A 21679-nucleotide genomic window follows, 5' to 3' on the forward strand; every position below is an offset into this window, starting at 1 on the left:
TCATACCGCTATAATCTACAGTGTCTCCAGACGTAACGCAAAGGGCAAAATCTGCAGAAGAATCTGTATGGAACAGCGGACAATTCCTTCACCTTTCTTATTTGTAATTCGTTTTTTTCTTATATTCTAGATCTCTACTTGCTGTCAGTGAATAGGAACAATCCAGACTGCATCCAGCAAGTGAAAACATAAACAGATGTAACACTTTTCTGGGGGTTCGCTGCAATTCACTGCAGTGTAGATACTAATACCCTTCACTCTGCCCATCAGTGGTGGTCCTGAGGGTGGGATCGCACTTGGATCTTGAAGATAGTCCATCAGTGCTAAACCCCTATAAGTCATAAAAATAACACGTAGGTGACAGGTACAGACGACCAATATATTCACCTCCATCACGAACTGCCCGGCGTACGTCCCAGTCATCGTGGAGCTCTGCCCAGCCGCCAAGATGCCCACTGCCCAGATGTAGAGGGCGGCAGGACCAAAGAAGCAGCCGAGAATAATGCCCTGTGCAGAGGGAGAGGCGGCATCAGAAGGTGCACAATGGGAACAGTGAACATATATATATATATATATATATATATATATATATATACACATATATATATATATATATATATATATATATATACACTCACCGGCCACTTTATTAGGTACACCTGTCCAACTTCTTAACACTTATTTTCTAATCAGCCAATCACATGGCGGCAACTCAGTGCATTTAGGCATGTAGACATGGTCAAGACAATCTCCTGCAGTTCAAACCGAGCATCAGTATGGGGAAGAAAGGTGATTTGAGTGCCTTTGAACGTGGCATGGTTGTTGGTGCCAGAAGGGCTGGTCTGAGTATTTCAGAAACTGCTGATCTACTGGGATTTTCACGCACAACCATCTCTAGGGTTTACAGAGAATGGTCCGAAAAAGAAAAAAAATCCAGTGAGCGGCAGTTCTGTGGGCGGAAATGCCTTGTTGATTCCAGAGGTCAGAGGAGAATGGGCAGACTGGTTCGAGCTGATAGAAAGGCAACAGTGACTCAAATCGCCACCCGTTACAACCAAGGTAGGCCTAAGAGCATCTCTGAACGCACAGTGCGTCGAACTTTGAGGCAGATGGGCTACAGCAGCAGAAGACCACACCGGGTACCACTCCTTTCAGCTAAGAACAGGAAACTGAGGCTACAATTTGTACAAGCTCATCGAAATTGGACAGTAGAAGATTGGAAAAACGTTGCTTGGTCTGATGAGTCTCGATTTCTGCTGCGACATTCGGATGGTAGGGTCAGAATTTGGCGTAAACAACATGAAAGCATGGATCCATCCTGCCTTGTATGGAGCATCTTTGGGATGTGCAGCCGACAAATCTGCAGCAACTGTGTGATGCCATCATGTCAATATGGACCAAAATCTCTGAGGAATGCTTCCAGCACCTTGTTGAATCTATGCCACGAAGAATTGAGGCAGTTCTGAAGGCAAAAGGGGGTCCAACCCGTTACTAGCATGGTGTACCTAATAAAGTGGCCGGTGAGTGTATATATATATATATATATATATATATATATATATATATATATATATATATATATATAGCGATCAGCATAAATAAGTACACCCCGACTTATTTGTCAAAAAACTATATTTTCATTTCAGATTCAACATTTTCTATTGGAAAACAAACAAAATACTCCCACAAATGTCAGTCACTGATTGAAGACAAGATTTGATAATTTGCACCCCCCAAAAAAAAAGTTATTTTTCAAACATATTCATTCAAGAACATGTTGCAAAAATGAGTGCACCCCAATGAAAGCATTAGACGCAAAGCTAAAGTTTAGACTACAAAATTCTAATTAGCAAGAATTCAACGACAGGAAAGTCTAAGGGTACGTGTCCACCTTCGGGATGGCAGGCGGTATGGACGGAGCGGCAAACCCGCTCCGCCCTAAGCCCCGCCCCCTTCTGTGACGCGATGATGCTGGATGTGTTCATTGCACACATCCGGCATCATCGCACCCCACTCATAGGGCCTTGTGTTATACCTTGCGGCGGCGCCGCGGCGCCGCAAGGTATACGGACATGCTGCGATCTAAAAAGACGCGCAGCATGTCCGGAATCGCAGGGCTGCCGGGTGTGTGTTACCACGCATAGTGGAGACGGGATTTGATAAAATCACCTCCACTATGCTGTAACATCTGGACGCTGCGTGTTTGACGCTGCGGCTCTGCGCAGCATCAAACACGCAGCGTTTCCTGCACGTGGAAACATACCCTAATTCTTTATTACACAGATAACAAGCAGGTGACTGTAAGAGGGCGATACTTAAAGAAAACCCCTTCCCACTTCATTCTGTCAGCAATGGCACCACATGGAAGAGAAATGTCACAAGAGCTGAGAAGGAAAACAATTTATTTTCAGAACAAAGGTGAAGGATGCAAGAAGATCAGCAAAGCTTTACTTATGAATGTGAATACTGGAGCAAAAGTGATACAAAATGTAACAAAGATGGAAAACTGCAACATCTCACAGAGACATCCAGGCGACCACAGAAGTTACCATCTAAACAGGAGAGAATACTGATAAGATGGGTGGAAGAAGGTTCACATGAAGGCTCACTGCAGTCATATAAAGAAGCAGAAAGTGGAACCGGGCTGAGTGTTTCCCATTGAAGTGATGGCCGGCGGACCACCACGGTGCAGGAAGACTACTGTACACAAGATGAGGTGCAAACAACCAAGGGTAGATTTATTGGGAGGCAAGGAATGAAGTGGGTGAGGAAGATGCAAAGAGGGGTATGCAATGGCAAGAGACACTTTACACGAGTTATAAACTTTATCTTCTCCGCAACATAGCACGGTGCTCCAACTATTACAGACTCAGTATATGTCTCACAAGTAAATGTAAACAATAAACGAGTGATGATGCTACTCTACATATAACCTCCCTTACCTTTACTAAGCAGGCCACACGGCTCCCGTGTACTGACTACTGAAGCCTACACTAGGCCCTAACAGGTGCACCAAACAGGAACAGACTCACGGTGATGTCGGGGACTCAGGTCCAGTCCCAGGGGGGCCCCCAGCAGTCTATACGGTGGTGCGCACAGCTTTCTGTCAGCTCTGTGAAGTGTGGTCTTCTCCTTGCTTCTGGATCCTAGGGATGCTCCTGGAAACTGTAAGTCCCTTTCTCAGTATCTTCGTGGCTTCACAAACTAGCACAGAACAGCCACCTTTACTGTTCCAGGAAAAGTCTTGCAAATTTCACAAGTACACTCTGTCCCAGGCTGTGGGCACTTTCTTGTAGCAAACAGCACACAGTTCTCTCTGTAGCAGCTTCAGCTCACACACACAGTTTAGGCTCAACTCCTCCCCTAATTCTAGAGCAGCTCATCTTCACAGCCTATAGCAGGGGGAAGCAGGACATTCCATCACACCAGACAAGGGGGTGCTGTCTCTTAAAGTGGCAGCATGTTACTGTCCATAACAGCACCACCCTCTTACACCATGACACAATATGCAGAGACATGGTATGCCCAGGCACAAAAAGCCGCCCACAATGTGCCAGAGCCCAGACTGAAAACCATGAAGATAACGTCTGAAGAGTCAAGTTGCCATCACTCTGCCCGTGGCTTCCAGGCTCTAGAAGAGATCGTTTTTCAAGAATTGGAAAAGATCGAGGTTGTAGTATGTCGCCAGCTTGTCATCCTTACAAATCATGGTGGTCATACAATACACTAGATGCAGAGTTCTATGAGGGGTGTACTACATTGTTCATCAACTAATTTGATTAAAACTGAAGATTTTGTAATTAAAGTTTTATTATTCAACTTACTGTCCTGTTATGGGGTAAAAAAATGCTCTATGAAACTTAGTCTTGTCAAAAGTTTAGAAAGTATTTAGAAACCTAATGTTTGCCATCAAGTTACTAGATATCCCATAATATTCCATTCGTGCAGATCTGGAAGTGAATTGTGCAGTTATTTTCCACTTACCCCTGTATAAATGTCCACAGTTAAAGTATCGTTATCATTTGGGAACACACCGGCATGTGGGCTGCTACTATTCAGACAGACTTCATACTGGAAAACAAAAAGAGAATAAAAGTCACAGACTCAAAGAGAACAAATAAAGATTACGAGTGGCAGGATGAAAGGGTATTTATAGTTAATTGTACCTGTATAAAGGGATGCTTGACAACATCTGTCTGCAGCGAACCACTAGGGGGAGCTCCCTGTATACAGAGATGGAATCATCATGTAGCTCTGTATACAGGGAGCTCCCCCTAGTGGTGACTGCAGACAGGATCTTTTCATGTATCCCTGTATACAGGGAGCTCCCCCTAGTGGTGGCTGCAGACAGGATCTTATCATGTATCTCTGTATACAGGGAGCTCCCCCTAGTGGTGGCTGCAGACAGGATCTTATCATGTATCTCTGTATACAGGGAGCTTTCCCTAGTGGTGGCTGCAGACAGGATCTTATCATGTATCTCTGTATACAGGGAGCTCCTCCTAGTGGTGGCTGCAGACAGGGTCTTATCATGTATGTCTGTATATGGGCAGCTCCTCATAGTGGTGACTGCAGACAGGATGTTATCATGTATCTCTGTATACAGGGAGCTCCCCCTAGTGGTGACTGCAGACAGAATCTTATCATATATCTCTGTATACAGGGAGCTCCCCCTAGTGGTGGCTGCAAACAGGATCTTATCATGTATCTCTGTATACAGGAGCTCCCCCTAGCGGTGGCTGCAGACAGGATCTTTTCATGTATCTCTGTATACAGGGAGCTCCCCCTAGTGGTGGCTGCAGACAGGATCTTATCATGTATCTCTGTATACAGGGAGCTCCCCCTAGTGGTGGCTGCAGACAGGATCTTATCATGTATCTCTGTATACAGGGAGCTCCTCCTAGTGGTTTCTGCAGACAGGGTCTTATCATGTATGTCTGTATATGGGCAGCTCCTCATAGTGGTGACTGCAGACAGGATGTTATCATGTATCTCTGTATACAGGGAGCTCCCCTTAGTGGTGACTGCAGACAGGGTCTTATTATGTATCTCTGTATACAGGGAGCTCCCCCTAGTGGTGACTGCAGACAGGATGTTATCATGTATATCTGTATACAGGGAACTCCCCCTAGTGGTGGCTGCAGACAGGATCTTATCATGTATCTCTGTATACAGGGAGCTTTCCCTAGTGGTGGCTGCAGACAGGATCTGATCATGTATCTCTGTATACAGGGAGCTCCTCCTAGTGGTGGCTGCAGACAGGGTCTTATCATGTATGTCTGTATATGGGCAGCTCCTCATAGTGGTGACTGCAGACAGGATCTTATCATGTATCTCTGTATACAGGGAGCTCCCCCTAGTGGTGACTGCAGACAGGATCTTATCATGTATCTCTGTATACAGTGATCTCCACCTAGTGGTGGCTGCAGGCAAGATCTTATCATGTATATCTGTATGCAGGGAGCTTTTAACCTAAAGGCCCCGTCACACACAGCGACGCTGCAGCGATACAGACAACGATGCTGATCGCTGCAGCGTCGCTGTTGTGTTGCTGTGTGGTCGCTGGGGAGCTGTCACACAGACGGCTCTCTCCAGCGACCAACGATCAGGGGAACGACTTTGGCATCGTTGAAACTGTCTTCAACGATGCCGAAGTCCCCCTGCAGCACCCGGGTAACCAGGGTAAACATCGGGTTACTAAGCGCAGGGCCGCGCTTAGTAACCCGATGTTTACCCTGGTTACCAAAAAAAAAAAACACTACATACTCACCATCTGATGTCCGTCAGGTCCCTTGGCGTCTGCTTCCTGCTCTGACTGAGTGCCGCCGTACAGTGAGAGCAGAGCGCAGCGGTGACGTCACTGCTGTGCTCTCACTTTACGGCGGCAGTCAGTCAGAGCAGGAAGCAGACGCCAAGGGACCTGACGGGCAACAGATGGTGAGTATGTAGTGTTTGTTTTTTTTTACATTTACGCTGGTAACCAGGGTAAACATCGGGTTACTAAGCGCGGCCCTGCGCTTAGTAACCCGATGTTTACCCTGGTTACCAGTGAAGACATCGCTGGATCGGTGTCACACACACCGATTCAGCGATGTCAGCGGGACCTCAACGACCAAAAAAAGGTCCAGGCCATTCCGACACGACCAGCGATCTCACAGCAGGGGCCTGATCGCTGGTACGTGTCACACATAGCGAGATCGCTACTGAGGTCGCTGTTGCGTCACAAAACTTGTGACTCAGCAGCGATCTCGCTAGCGATCTCGCTATGTGTGACGGGGGCTTAAGCCTATAGTCATGTAGCAGCTATGATCACTCCTGCATCATTGTGGCTCCATCAGGCCCAGAGCTCCATATCACCTACAATAACTACTTATACACCAAGGGCATCAACACATATGATACTACAGTTATGGCCAAAAGTTTTGAGACTGACCCACACTTTGCTTTTCACATTTTGCCTCTTCAGTGTTTCCACTCCTTTAGTCGGCTGTTGCTATGGTTACCAATGTCTTAAACATTCCATACGTTTTTACACTTTCATTCACAAATTCATGAAGTTTATGTAAAGCCTCAATATTTCCCCTCTGTATTGGGGACCAGTCTGATTCACAGAGAGTGGACTCACAGCGTCATGGTTGGTTTTCTTATAAAAAGCTTCTGCAAACACAGACATGACGAAGAGGTTGATGATGAAGGAGATGAGCAGCGCGATGGTGGACTCTATCAGGAAGTACATGTTGGCTTCTTTCACCTCCTGCTTTTTCTTGCGGTCAATGTCTCTAGACTGAGGAAATGAAAGAGCAAGTAATAGACCTGACATAGAGGATGGCGCTGTATGTGGATGAGTGTGTGTATACAGTGTGTATATATATATATATATATATATATATATATATATATATATATATATATACAGCAGGTGAGGAACAAATGATGAGACGTAAGAAGTTTTCACAAATAGTCTTTACATTTTGTTACTTGATAAAAATAAATCATTAAAACTATTAACACTTCTATTTTTTAAAGCATCGACACATTGCAGCTACAGTTACAAAGTGTAAAGACTATTTGTGAAAACTCCTTACGTCTCAGCATTTGTTCTTCACCTGCTACATATATATATATACAGGCAACACACACTGTATACAGGATACATATATACAGTTACGATGCCATGATGGAAAATGTAGTGGCTATATTACACCAGGAGGTAGGATTAGATACGCGGCTCAGCAGACAGTATCACACAGGAGAGGATTAGATACACGGCTCATCACACAGGATAGGATTAGATACACAGCTCAGCAGATAGTATCACACAGGAAATGATTAGATACACAGCTCAGCAGACAGTATCACACAGGATAGGATTAGATACACGGCTCATCACACAGGATAGGATTAGATACACAGCTCAGCGGATAGTATCACACAGGAAATGATTAGATGCACAGCTCAGCAGACAGTATCACACAGGATAGGATTAGATACACGGCTCAGCAGACAGTATCACACAGGATAGGATTAGATACACTGCTCAGCAGACAGTATCACAAGATAGGATTAGATACACAGCTCAGCAGACAGTATCACACAGGATAGGATTAGATACACGGCTCAGCAGACAGTATCACACAGGATATGATTAGATACATGGCTCAGCAGACAGTATCACACAGGATAGGATTAGATACATGGCTCAGCAGACAGTATCACACAGGATAGGGTTAGATACATGGCTCAGCAGACAGTATCACACAGGATAGGATTAGATACACGTCTCAGCAGACAGTATCGCACAGGATAGAATTAGATACACAGCTCAGCAGTCAGTATCACACAGGAGAGGATTAGATACAAGGCTCAGCAGACAGTATCACACAGGATAGGATTAGATACACGGCTCAGCATACAGTATCACACAGGATAGGATTAGATACACAGCTCAGCAGACAGTATCACACAGGATAGGATTAGATACACAGCTCAGCAGACAGTATCACACAGGATAGGATTAGATACACGGCTCAGCAGTCAGTATCACACAGGATAGGATTAGATACACAGCTCATCAGACAGATGACTTTTCTCAATGTGATGATTTCACCAATGAAAAACGTGAGAAATAATAAAGAAAAGATAATAAATCAGACATGTCCCCGTCATCCTTTTCTATGAGGCGTGTTATCAGCGATTTCCCAGTATACAGCTGGCGTTGATTTTAGATGCGGTAACGTTCCCCCCGAGTCCACGTTTCTCCATGGGGAGTGATCTAGATAACAATTCCCATAATCCGGCACTTAGTACCCCAATAATTCTGATCTTTCCTGCAGACGATGTACAGAACTGTGTTATAATCCGATTATCCCGCAGCAGCAGGTTGGTCGGGTCATCTACGACTGTCTGATGATGCAGATAATGCGCACATGATACTTGTGATACATGACTTCTGTTTTCTGTAAGGGTATGTGTCCACGTTCAGGATTGCATCAGGATTTGGTCAGTATTTTACATCAGTATTTGTAGCCAAAACCAGGAGTGGGTGATAAATGCAGAAGTGGTGCAGATGTTTCTATTATACTTTTCCTCTAATTGTTCCTCTCCTGGTTTTGGCTACAAATACTGATGGAAAATCCTGACAAAATCCTGATGCAATCCTGAACGTGGACACATACCCTATGGAGTCATGAACCTGGAATGTCATGTAACTGAGCCCCCTATTAATAGAAGTCCCCGGCATACAAAGCCCATGAGATGACCTTGACGAGTGAGGAGTGCAGGAAGATGTTGTGTGGCATGATGATGGCGCCAATGATGCCGACAGCCTGGAGTAACTCCTCAGATCCGCAGCCGGAACAATACGGGTAGAACATGCCCTTTATCACCTCTCGCTGGTCCGGACGCACCACCACGTACTGCAACATGGAGGGAAAACAGTTACTATGAATGTCGGAGCGCAGGGTCAGTGCAGATCTATGGACATGGTGACGGCTGCCACAGAGCATGGGGGGCGATGTGCGTCTGACCCGGTGATCTCCGTCCTCACCTCATAGCCGAATGTCACCGCCATTATAGTAATGAGTAAGGCGAAGAAAGCTTCCAGCTTCCGGAGACCTGCAGGAAACACAGGACAATGATAGGGCTGAGAATATGCGATCGGTCACATACTCCGAATTATATTCCTGTAATCTCACCGTATTTATCCAGGAAGAGGAAGAAGAGCGTGTCAATGATGGTGATGAGAACACCGCCCCAAAGGGGAATCCTGCAAAACATGCACGAGATACTGAGCAGGGTCTCTATATTACACAGACCCCCCATAACATTACCAGGCACAATCCCCCATAATAGTGCCAGCTATGAGATCCCCCTAAGGCCGGGGTCACACTAGCGCAGAATACGGGCGAGTGCTGTGCGAGAAAACATCCCATAGAGCTCGGCCCAATGTTAGTCTATGGGGCAGCTCCCATCAGCGTTAATTTTCTCAGGCGTATTCAGCGTGCGTGCGTATATCGCCCAAGTCTCGGCAATGCAAGCCTATGGGTGCGGAGCGCTGTCCGATTTTATGCACCGATCTCCTTTGAAAAGTCGGCAATTCATGTGCTGCGTACAGTAAAATCACACTGACAGGTTAGAATAGATATATACACACATTGAATACATGCCGTATATAATCGTGTATAAGCTGAATTTTTCAGTACATTTTTTTGTGCTGAAAACGCCCCAATAGACTTAAACACGAGTCAATGTCCCAGAAAGACAGTGGAGGAGGGGGAGCGGCGGAGCAGCGGGTCACAGAGGCAGGAGCCGGCAGCTTATACAAGAGTCAATGTTCCAGAAAGACGGCAGAGGAGGGGGAGCAGCGGAGCAGCGGGTCACAGAGGCAGGAGCCAGAGGCTTATACAAGAGTCAATGTCCCAGAAAGACGGCAGAGGAGGGGGAGCAGCGGAGCAGCGGGTCACAGAGGCAGGAGCCGGCAGCTTATACAAGAGTCAATGTTCCAGAAAGACGGCAGAGGAGGGGGAGCAGCGGAGCAGCGGGTCACAGAGGCAGGAGCCAGAGGCTTATACAAGAGTCAATGTCCCAGAAAGACGGCAGAGGAGGGGGAGCAGCGGAGCAGCGGGTCACAGAGGCAGGAGCCAGAGGCTTATACAAGAGTCAATGTCCCAGAAAGACGGCAGAGGAGGGGGAGTAGCGGAGCAGCGGGTCACAGAGGCAGGAACCAGAGGCTTATACAAGAGTCAATGTCCCAGAAAGACGGCAGAGGAGGGGGAGCAGCGGAGCAGCGGGTCACAGAGGCAGGAGCCAGAGGCTTATACAAGAGTCAATGTCCCAGAAAGACGGCAGAGGAGGGGGAGCAGCGGAGCAGCGGGTCACAGAGGCAGGAGGCGGCGGCTAATACAAGAGTCAATGTCCCAGAAATACAGCAAAGGAGGGGGAGCGGAGGAGCAGCGGGTAACAGAGGCAGGAGCCAGAGGCTTATACAAGAGTCATTGTCCCAGAAAGACAGCGAAGGAGGGGGGGGTAGCGGCAGAGCAGTGGGTCACAGAGGCAGCAGCCAGAGGCTTATACACGAGTCAATGTCTGTTGTGAATTCCATTCTCGGGCTCCCTCCTGTGATCATGAGTGGTACTGTGTGAGTTCTGTTCTTGGGCTCCCTCTGGTAGCCTTTAGTGATATGGCTGGTCTGTAGCTGGGCTCAGCTGCATCATTTCCTGCTAGGCTGGCTCCTATTTAACTCACCTGGACCTTTACTTGTTGCCTGCTGTCGTTGTATTCAGTACTGGTTCTGATTCCTCCTGGACCTCCCTTGTGACCTGTCTCCTCCTGGAGAAGCTAAGTCTTGCTTGTTCATATTGCTCATTATTTCCTTGAAAACGTTTCTCAGTATATAATGAGTTCAGTCCAGCTTGCTTTAATGTGATTTTTTCGCTTGCTGGTAGCTCTGGGGTGCAAGAGTGCGCCCCTCACATCGTGAGTCGGTGTGGGGGTTCTTGTACTCTCTGCGTGGATAGTTTTTTGATAGTTTTTGTACTGACCGCACAGATCCCTTGCTATCTTCTGTCTATCTAGTGTTAGCGGGCCTCATTTGCTAAACCTGTTTCATTTCTACGTTTGTATTTTCCCCTTAACTCACCGTTATTATTTGTGGGGGGCTGTCTAAAACTTTGGGGTTATTTCTCTGAGGCAAGTGAGGTCTTTGCTTTCTCTCTAGGGGTAGCCAGTTTCTCAGGCTGTGAAGAGGCGTCTAGGTTTTCAGGTAACGCTCCACGGCTGCCTTTAGTGTGTGTGGATAGGATCAGGGTTGCGGTCAGTATAGCTCCCACATCCCCAGAGCTTGTCCTAATATTCTGGTTTACCTGTCAGGTCAGTTTTGTCATCCTACCACCGGATCATAACAAATGTCCCAAAAAGACGGCAGAGGAGGGGGAGCGGTGGAACAGCGGGTCACAGAGGCAGGAGCCAGCGGCTTATACAAGAGTCAATGTCCCAGAAAGATGGCAGAGGAGGGGGAGCGGTGGAGCAGCGTGTCACAGAGGCAGGAGCTGGCAGCTTATACAAGAGTCAATGTCCAAGAAAGACGGCAGGGGAGGGGGAGCGGCGGAGCAGCGGGTCACAGAGGCAGGAGCCAGAGGCTTATACACGAGTCAGTGTCCCAAAAAGACGGCAGAGGAGGGGGAGTGGCGGAACAGCGGGTCACAGAGGCAGGAGACGGCGGCTTATACAAGAGTCAATGTCCCAGAAAGACAGCGAAGGAGGGGGAGTGGAGGAACAGCAGGTCACAGAGGCAGGAGCCAGAGGCTTATACAAGAGTCAATGTCCCAGAAAGACAGCGAAGGAGGGGGAGCGGAGGAACAGCGGGTCACAGAGGCAGGAGCCAGAGGCTTATACAAGAGTCAACGTCCCAGAAAGACGGCAGAGGAGGGGGAGTGGCGGAACAGCGGGTCACAGAGGCAGGAACCAGAGGCTTATACACGAGTCAATGTCCCAGAAAGACAGCGGAGGAGGGGGAGCGGCGGAACAGCGGGTCACAGAGGCAGGAGCCAGAGGCTTATACAAGAGTCAATGTCCCAGAAAGACGGCAGAGGAGGGGGAGTGGCGGAACAGCGGGTCACAGAGGCAGGAGACGGCAGCTTATACAAGAGTCAATGTCCCAGAAAGACAGCGAAGGAGGGGGAGGGGCAGAGCAGCGGGTCACAGAGGCAGGAGCCGGCGGCTTATACAAGAGTCAATGTCCCAGAAAGACAGCAAAGGAGGGGGAGCGGCAGAGCAGCGGGTCACAGAGGCAGGAGCCAGAGGCTTATACAAGAGTCATTGTCCCAGAATTACAGCGGAGGAGGGGGAGCGGCGGAGCAGCGGGTAACAGAGGCAGGAGCCGGCAGCTTATACAAGAGTCAATGTCCCAGAAAGACGGCAGGGGAGGGGGAGCGGCGGATCAGCGGGTCACAGAGGCAGGAGCCAGAGGCTTATACACGAGTCAATGTCCCAGAAAGACAGCAAAGGAGGCGGAGCAGCGGTTCACAGAGGCAGGAGCAGGTGGCTTATACACGAGTCATTGTCCCAGAAAGAAAGTGGAGGAGGGGGAGCAGCGGAGCAGCGGTTCACAGAGGCAGGATCCGGAGGCTTATACACAAGTCAATGTCCCAGAAAGACAGTGGGGGAGCGGAAGCAGCGGGTCACAGAGGCAGGAGCAGGTGGCTTATACACGAATCATTGTCCCAGAAACAGAGTGGAGGAGGGAGAGCGGTGGAGCAGCAGGTCACAGAAGCAGGAGCCAGAGGCTTATACACGAGTCATTGTCCTAGAAAGATGGCAGAGGAGCAGGAGCTGCGGAGCCGCGGGTCACAGGCTGGAGCCGGCGGCTTATACACGAGTCAATGTCCCAGAAAGACGGCAGGGAAGGGGGAGCGGCGGAGCAGCGGGTCACAGAGGCAGGAGCCGGCGGCTTATACACGAGTCATTGTCCCAGAAAGACGCCGGAGGAGCGGGAGCGGCGGAGCAGCGGGTCACAGAGGCAGGAGTCAGCAGCTTATACAAGAGTCAATGTCCCAGAAAGATGGTGGGAGAGGGGGAGCAGCAGGTCACAGAGGCAGGAGCCGGCGGCTTCGGATAAACCCTGTGCCCACTGTTAAAGACAAATGAATATTCACTGCGCTGGCAATGAAGATTAATTTCTCTTATAGCGCACAGTTACAGCCACCGGCTTCTAGCACATATCCTACTTCTTGGAGAGACAGATGTAAGTATATGGGGATCTTACCGTCCGGCTGACAGCAGGCTGAAAGCAATGGCGGTACCAATGACTTCCTGCATATCTGACCCAATAATGGCTATTTCCACTAAGATCCACAGTAACCATCGAGGAGCCTGAGGCACAAAGAATATGGATTATATATCAGAACAAGTCTTCTGAAATCAAAGCCATGAGGCGTTCCACAAGATCTGCCCCCAAATCCAAAGAACCCAGGAAAGAAGTCTGCAAACTCTTCTCTACTTATTTCAACTTCCATTCACATTCAAAGCAGATTTCAGAATCCTCCTTGTCGTCCTTGGAAACAGACAACATTTTAGATCCTCCCTGTTGTCAGACATGTAATCTAGCAGATTACTGGTGCCCATACACAATGGAGCAGTGGCAGCGGCTGATCTCCTGTGCATGGGACCTTCTGCCGCTCCGCCATCAGATAGAGTCACGGGAGAGGAGGACTGGAAATGTGGAATCTCAGTGATGTGACTGGTGAGTATGACCTTACCTTTGGGTAGTAAGCACGGCAAATCTGCGCCAAGTCTCTACCAGTGACCACACCGAGCCGTATGGCCAACCGTTGGCATATAAGACCAAGGAAGGTAGCGCCAAGGAGAACCCACAAGAGCTGGGAAGATACAGAGATAACACCATTAGTGTGGACCCGACAGCAGAATGCCCTGCAGGTGGTGAGGATCTCACTATACACTGAGTTTGGGTAAAAGTGTTGGCTCCCACCTTAAATCCAGCAATTGCTCCGCACTGCAGGTCAGACTCAATGTTCCCAGGGTCCAGGTAGGCGATGCTCATAAGGAACCCGGGTCCTGTAAACGCCCAGAGCTTGCGGAAGCTGAATCCAGGCTATGAGGGGGTCAGAGACATAGGACAGAAAGCGGGTCAGATACAGGCTAAGGGGTAAATAAGTTTAACCATGGGCCCACATAAATCAGAGGGGAAAGCTGGAGCCATGCCATGACCACGTAACAGCCACTGATGGGGTCCACATGCTGAGACTGCCCACCCAGGTGAAGAAATATCACATTTTGGGAGAAGCCATTACTACAGGGCGCTCCTTACAGATTGTATCTGCTAGTACTGTAGTCAGTGGGATTCAGCCGCAGGCAGGGAGCTCCTCCTAGTGGTGGCTGCAGACAGGATCTTATAATGTATCTCTGTATACAGGGAGCTCCCCCTAGTGGTGGCTGCAGACAGGATCTTATCATGTATCTCTGTATACGAGGAGCTCCCCCTAGTGGTGACTGCAGACAGGATCTTATCATGTATCTCTGTATACAGGGAGCTCCCCCTAGTGGTGGCTGCAGACAGAATCTTATCATGTATCTCTGTATACAGGGAGCTCCCCCTAGTGGTGGCTGCAGACAGGATCTTATCATGTATCTCTGTATACAGGGAGCTCCCCCTACTGGTGGCTGCAGACAGAATCTTATCATGTATCTCTGTATACAGGGAGCTCCCCCTAGTGGTGGCTGCAGACAGGATCTTATCATGTATCTCTGTATACAGGGAGCTCCCCCTAGTGGTGGCTGCAGACAGGATCTTATCATGTATCTCTGTATACAGGGAGCTCCCCCTAGTGGTGGCTGCAGACAGGATCTTATCATGTATCTCTGTATACAGGGAGCTCCCCCTAGTGGTGGCTGCAGACAGGATCTTATCATGTATCTCTGTATACAGGGAGCTCCCCCTAGTGGTGGCTGCAGACAGGATCTTATCATGTATCTCTGTATACAGGGAGCTCCCCCTAGTGGTGGCTGCAGACAGGATCTTATTATGTATCTCTGTATACAGGGAGCTCCCCCTACTGGTGGCTGCAGACAGAATCTTATCATGTATCTCTGTATACAGGGAGCTCCCCCTAGTGGTGGATGCAGACAGGATCTTATCATGTATCTCTGTATACAGGGAGCTCCCCCTAGTGGTGGCTGCAGACAGGATCTTATCATGTATCTCTTTATACAGGGAGCTCCCCCTAGTGGTGGATGCAGACAGGATCTTATCATGTATCTATGTATACAGGGAGCTCCCCCTAGTGGTGACTGCAGACCGAATCTTATGTATCTCTGTATACAGGGAGCTCCCCCTAGTGGTGACTGCAGACAGGATCTTATCATGTATCTCTGTATACAGGGAGCTCCCCCTAGTGGTGGCTGCAGACAGGATCTTATCATGTATCTCTGTATACAGGGAGCTCCCCCTAGTGGTGGCTGCAGACAGGATCTTATCATGTATCTCTGTATATAGGGAGCTCCCTCTAGTGGTGGCTGCAGACAGGATCTTATCATGTATCTCTGTATACAGGGAGCTCCCCCTAGTGGTGACTGCAGACAGGATCTTATCATGTGTCTCTGTATACAGGGAGCTCCCCCTAGTGGTGACTGCAGGCAGGATCTTATCATGTATCTCTGTATACAGGGAGCTCCCCCTAGTGGTGACTGCAGACAGGATCTTATCATGTATCTCTGTATATAGGGAGCTCCCCCTAGTGGTGGCTGCAGAGAGGATCTTATCATGTATCTCTGTATACAGGGAGCTCCCCCTAGTGGTGGCTGCAGACAGGATATTATCATGTATCTCTGTATACAGGGAGCTCCCCCTAGTGGTGGCTGCAGACAGGATCTTATCATGTATCTCTGTATATAGGGAGCTCCCCCTAGTGGTGGCTGCAGACAGGATCTTATCATGTATCTCTGTATACAGGGAGCTCCCCCTAGTGGTGACTGCAGACAGGATCTTATCATGTATCTCTGTATACAGGGAGCTCCCCCTAGTGGTGACTGCAGACAGAATCTTATCATGTATCTCTGTATACAGGGAGCTCCCCCTAGTGGTGACTGCAGACAGGATCTTATCATGTATCTCTGTATACAGGGAGCTCCCCCTAGTGGTGACTGCAGACAGGATCTTATCATGTATCTCTGTATACAGGGAGCTCCCCCTAGTGGTGACTGCAGACAGGATCTTATCATGTATCTCTGTATACAGGGAGCTCCCCCTAGTGGTGACTGCAGACAGGATCTTATGTATCTCTGTATACAGGGTGCTCCCCCTAGTGGTGGGCGGCTGCTGTGGGATTTGAAGCTCTGAGCAGAAAAAAATAAACAGATGAAACAAAAAAAGATAAGCCTTTTATTACTTTTTACCACACATAAGAGCATTAACGTATTCACCCACCTAAACCACCAAATGTATTAGGTGTGCATCCGTACCATTTGGTATTCACCTATAGCCAAACAAAACCACCAGGGTCATTTGGTATCCACTTATAAGGCATCCTAGATCAGCACTAATAACAACATTAACCCCTTCACTGTCATAATAAATGCTCAATATTAACGTCTAAACTTCTCTAGACCACCAGGACTATAACCAGGCTCAGTATTATTAACCAGTAAACCATTATATGTAAAGATTTGTGTCACTGTTACATTTTAGCAGAAAATCTTGACTTTTATACATCTCATTTACATGTTGAAGTTAACAACCTTGGTTTGTGCCCTAGCCATTAGGTTTTATCAGAGATTAGGAGCCCATGCCTTTATTACCTCCATAAATCCTAGTAGGATATATTTAAAGGGGATTTCCAGAGATACATTTAGGACATAAAATGGAAAGTTTAAAAGGAAGTTGCATCTTTTTAGCCTTTTCCCATTATTTTTTGTGGTGAATATTGTAATAGAATCGTTTGTGCCCCCCAACCATTTGTATCTAAATGATTCCTAACTTGTGACCTAACCCAGTTCCAGCAGCAATAATTACTTTTTGGAATGGGACATCAAGCTTGTGAATCTGAAATGTTTATCTGGGATTTTGGGAACAAGGTCTGATTCTTTATAGAGTCACATGGTCCCAATGTATCTAAGAGAAGACACATTTCAAGAGTCAAGCATTGTTTACAAGGTGGAAATGTTATAAACATAATATCCGTTTATTCGAGGGAGGAAGCTAATCATGGTGCCCCCAATTATTTATTACACCCCCTAGTTATCGTATTTTATCATGATAAATACATTTTAATACAATCATTGCTGGACTATCAGATACTTGTGATTTTAGGTGATTAGACAGCCATGATCAGATCCATAACTCACCCTCCCTGTGGACGGTATAGAGATCTTCTCGTCCAGATAAGTGGATCCTTCTTCATTGCTGTGTCTTTCGATGGCTCCATATCCTCGATTCCTTGGTGAATCTTAAGGAAAATAAGTTTCACTTTAAAATAATGTATAATTGTGTATTTGGCCATATTAGGTGAGAAGGATCATGTAGGGTTTTATTTGTTACCAACTGCCCCAATCTTGTAGATTGTGTCTCAAGTTTGAAAGAAGAATTTTGCTTACAGCTGTGTAGGTTCATTCTACAGATAATATAAGGCAACTGCTAAAGTATCAATTCCCCAAAATATTATTGAAATTGCCCCCTCCCCCTCCACGCACAATATTCTGATTGTCCACTGTCCAATGTGTCGGGTCATGCCTGACATGAAGGGAACGACACAAATGATCACAAAGTATCCAGGGATTGATATTTCATCAATTATTATTATTATTATACATTTTTATAGTGCCATTTATTCCATGGCGCTTTACATGTAACTGTGCCTGATATCTGAAAGGGTTTAAGGCTGGGGAAACACAACATGTCTGCTACTCTCTCAATTGTGGCTCCTCTACAGATGTCCGAGTATAGTCCATTATTCATTAGCACATGAAGACTGCAGTGTAAAGAATGGAGGATTCCATGACTCCATCCAAGGACGTATACACATTTATAATCCAGTGTTGCTAGTGGAGACTCTCTCTGTAATGTAGCATCTGGGGAGTTCTGTATTTGGTATGGCACACTTGCCAACTCTCTAGAAATGTCTTGGAGGCTAAAAAATTAATAGAAGATCTTTTTGAGTCCAAGAAGATTCAGCAAAACTCAAGGAAACATGAACTTCCACAATGTTTATTGCATGCACTACTGGAATTTAGGGGTGGGGAAAACAGGACGTGCAGGGGTCCGGTGTTGAGGGGTGGTGTGACCTTAAAAATAAGGAGGGCATGTCTATGGGTAAACATTTTTGGTTGAATAAAGCATTAAACTTCTTGGAAAGTGCCTGTAAGAGTTGGCAAGTATGAGTATTTAATGAGTAAACGTGTGAGATGTATATGGCGGTATGCACAAAGGTTTGCTTCTATTTTGCACGATTTTCCAATTGAATGCAGCCAGCAGTGTAAAGAATGGAGGATTCTGCGGCTACTGTAATTATGTTTCCTTTTCTTTAGATTTATTTCCTAAACACATATCAGATATCTGACATAGAAATACACTTTCGCCTCCAGTCTATGTAACAATATGATTATACACAAAATGACATCCCGAATTAAGACCTCCATTCTTTGCACTGCAGGCTGCATTCACAGAACTGGAAACTGCTGCTAAATAGAAGGTTTATGTTACCAAGTGACTGGAATCATGAAGTGGTACACACTGGACCTATTGCACCAGTTCTGCAGGATAAAGGGTGAGATTCAGCCCCCAAGCCCAAACCCTTCCAACTGTTTGGCCGGTCCCACAAGTCACCATGTAATTTCCAGTTTGGCAGCTGCAGCCCGGGAGCTCCACTATGGTGCAACGTTCTATATGTCACCACCACGTTTCATAACTCCTGTGTCGCCTGATCACAACAGATGACCGGTTCTGGAAGATGACACTTGCAGAAACTTCTCATGTGCTTGGTGTTCATTGTCAAAGGCGTCTTGGAATGAGATGATTTCAGCATTTTTCTATTCCTTTTTTTCCTATTTCAGTTAATGCGAGGAGTTGCTAGTAAACTATAAAATAACTAATGAATCTAAAGTAACATGTCTGAAAAAAATGGAAAGCATGTATAAAACTGCTGCACACAGAGATCCATGACAAATTAATGTTCAAGAAAGTCCGGGAACTTCCTGCATGTCCTGTCATGTATCCCACAGAAATATTCTACAGCCTTGCTTCAATCTGACATTATATCTAAATCTACAGAAAACAGAGAAAACACAAAATTTAGATACTACTCCTTCACCTTTATAATTTTACAGTGGTTAATGAGGCGCTGAGGTGTTCACATAGGTGAATATAAACTCCAGAGACAAAATGTCAATTATTAATTCATTGTGTACACACATATTACATTACCGATCATACACTGATCCTGAGTTACATCCTGCATTGTACCCCAGAGCTGCACTCACTATTCTGCTGGTGCAGTCACTGTGTACATACATTACTGATCCTGTATTATACCCCAGAGCTGCACTCACTATTCTGCTGGTGCAGTCACTGTGTACATACATTACATTACTGATCCTGAGTTACATCCTGCATTATACCCCAGAGCTGCACTCACTATTCTGCTGGTGCAGTCACTGTGTACATACATTACATTACTGATCCTGAGTTACATCCTGTATTATACCCCAGAGCTGCACTCACTATTCTGCTGGTGCAGTCACTGTCTACATACATTACATTACTGATCCTGTATTATACCCCAGAGCTGCACTCACTATTCTGCTGGTGCAGTCACTGTGTACATACATTACATTACTGATCCTGAGTTATATCCTGTATTATACTCCAGAGCTGCACTCACTATTCTGCTGGTGCAGTCACTGTGTACATACATTACATTACTGATCCTGAGTTACATCCTGCATTATACCCCAGAGCTGCACTCACTATTCTGCTGGTGCAGTCACTGTGTACATAGATTACATTACTGATCCTGAGTTACATCCTGTATTATACTCCAGAGCTGCACTCACTATTCTGCTGATGCAGTCACTATGTACATACATTACATTACTGATCCTGAGTTACATCCTGTATTATACTCCAGAGCTGCACTCACTATTCTGCTGATGCAGTCACTATGTACATACATTACATTACTGATCCTGAGTTACATCCTGTATTATACTCCAGAGCTGCACTCACTATTCTGCTGGTGCAGTCACTGTGTACATACATTACATTACTGATCCTGAGTTACATCCTGTATTATACCCCAGAGCTGCGCTCACTATTCTGCTGGTGCAGTCACTGTGTACATATATTACATTACTGATCCAGAGTTACATCCTGTATTATACCCCAGAGCTGCCCTCACTATTCTGCTGGTGCAGTCACTGTGTACATATATTACATTACTGATCCAGAGTTACATCCTGTATTATACCCCAGAGCTGCGCTCACTATTCTGCTGGTGCAGTCACTGTGTACATATATTACATTACTGATCCTGAGTTACATCCTGTATTATACCCCAGAGCTGCACTCACTATTCTGCTGGTGGAGTCACTGTGCACATACATTACATTACTGATCCTGAGTTACATCCTGTATTATACTCCAGAGCTGCACTCACTATTCTGCTGGTGCAGTCACGGTGTACATACATTACATTACTGATCCTGAGTTACCTCCTGTATTATACTCCAGAGCTGCACTCACTATTCTGCTGGTGCAGTCACTGCGTACACACATTACATTACTGATCCTGAGTTACATCCTGTATTATACCCCAGAGCTGCACTCACTATTCTGCTGGTGCAGTCACTGTGTACATACATTACTGATCCTGAGTTACATCCTGTATTATACTCCAGAGCTGCACTCACTATTCTGCTGGTGCAGTCACTGCGTACACACATTACATTACTGATCCTGAGTTACATCCTGTATTATACCCCAGAGCTGCACTCACTATTCTGCTGGTGCAGTCACTGTGTACATACATTACTGATCCTGAGTTACAGCCTGTATTATACCCCAGAGCTGCACTCACTATTCTGCTGGTGCAGTCACTGTGTACATACATTACATTACTGATCCTGAGTTACAGCCTGTATTATACCCCAGAGCTGCACTCACTATTCTGCTGGTGCAGTCACTGTGTACATACATTACATTACTGATCCTGAGTTACATCCTGTATTATACCCTAGAGCTGCACTCACTATTCCGCTGGTGCAGTCACTGTGTATATACATTACATTACTGATCCTGAGTTACATCCTGTATTATACTCCAGAGCTGCACTCACTATTCTGCTGGTGCAGTCACTGTGTACATACATTACATTACTGATCCTGAGTTACATCCTGTATTATACTCCAGAGCTGCACTCACTATCCTGCTGGTGCAGTCACTGTGTACATACATTACATTACTGATCCTGAGTTACATCCTGTATTATATCTCAGAGCTGCACTCACTATTCTGCTGGTGCAGTCACTGTGTACATACATTACATTACTGATCCTGGGTTACATCCTGTATTATACCCCAGAGCTGCACTCACTATTCTGCTGGTGCAGTCACTGTGTACATACATTACATTACTGATCCTGAGTTACATCCTGTATTATACCCCAGAGCTGCACT

The 21679-nt window shown here is 46.5% G+C and overlaps 1 protein-coding gene across 1 annotated transcript in view; it reads right to left on the reverse strand.

The window, feature by feature from the left end:
- SLC11A1 (solute carrier family 11 member 1) overlaps positions 1 to 21679 on the reverse strand; it is a 55889-nt gene that overhangs the window by 18899 nt on the left and 15311 nt on the right. Inside the window, exons 2-11 of the mRNA XM_077273200.1 lie at positions 17356 to 17456; positions 13985 to 14107; positions 13755 to 13874; positions 13262 to 13368; positions 9195 to 9265; positions 9047 to 9114; positions 8760 to 8915; positions 6626 to 6784; positions 3985 to 4071; positions 388 to 507 (exon numbers count right to left, since the gene is read on the reverse strand). Coding sequence (XP_077129315.1) covers positions 388 to 507; positions 3985 to 4071; positions 6626 to 6784; positions 8760 to 8915; positions 9047 to 9114; positions 9195 to 9265; positions 13262 to 13368; positions 13755 to 13874; positions 13985 to 14107; positions 17356 to 17456 — 1112 coding nt within the window. The remainder of the gene's footprint in view (positions 1 to 387; positions 508 to 3984; positions 4072 to 6625; positions 6785 to 8759; positions 8916 to 9046; positions 9115 to 9194; positions 9266 to 13261; positions 13369 to 13754; positions 13875 to 13984; positions 14108 to 17355; positions 17457 to 21679) is intronic.

The sequence above is a fragment of the Ranitomeya variabilis genome, chromosome 7 (genome assembly GCF_051348905.1).
Source record: "Ranitomeya variabilis isolate aRanVar5 chromosome 7, aRanVar5.hap1, whole genome shotgun sequence".
NCBI classification, from domain to species: domain Eukaryota; kingdom Metazoa; phylum Chordata; class Amphibia; order Anura; family Dendrobatidae; genus Ranitomeya; species Ranitomeya variabilis.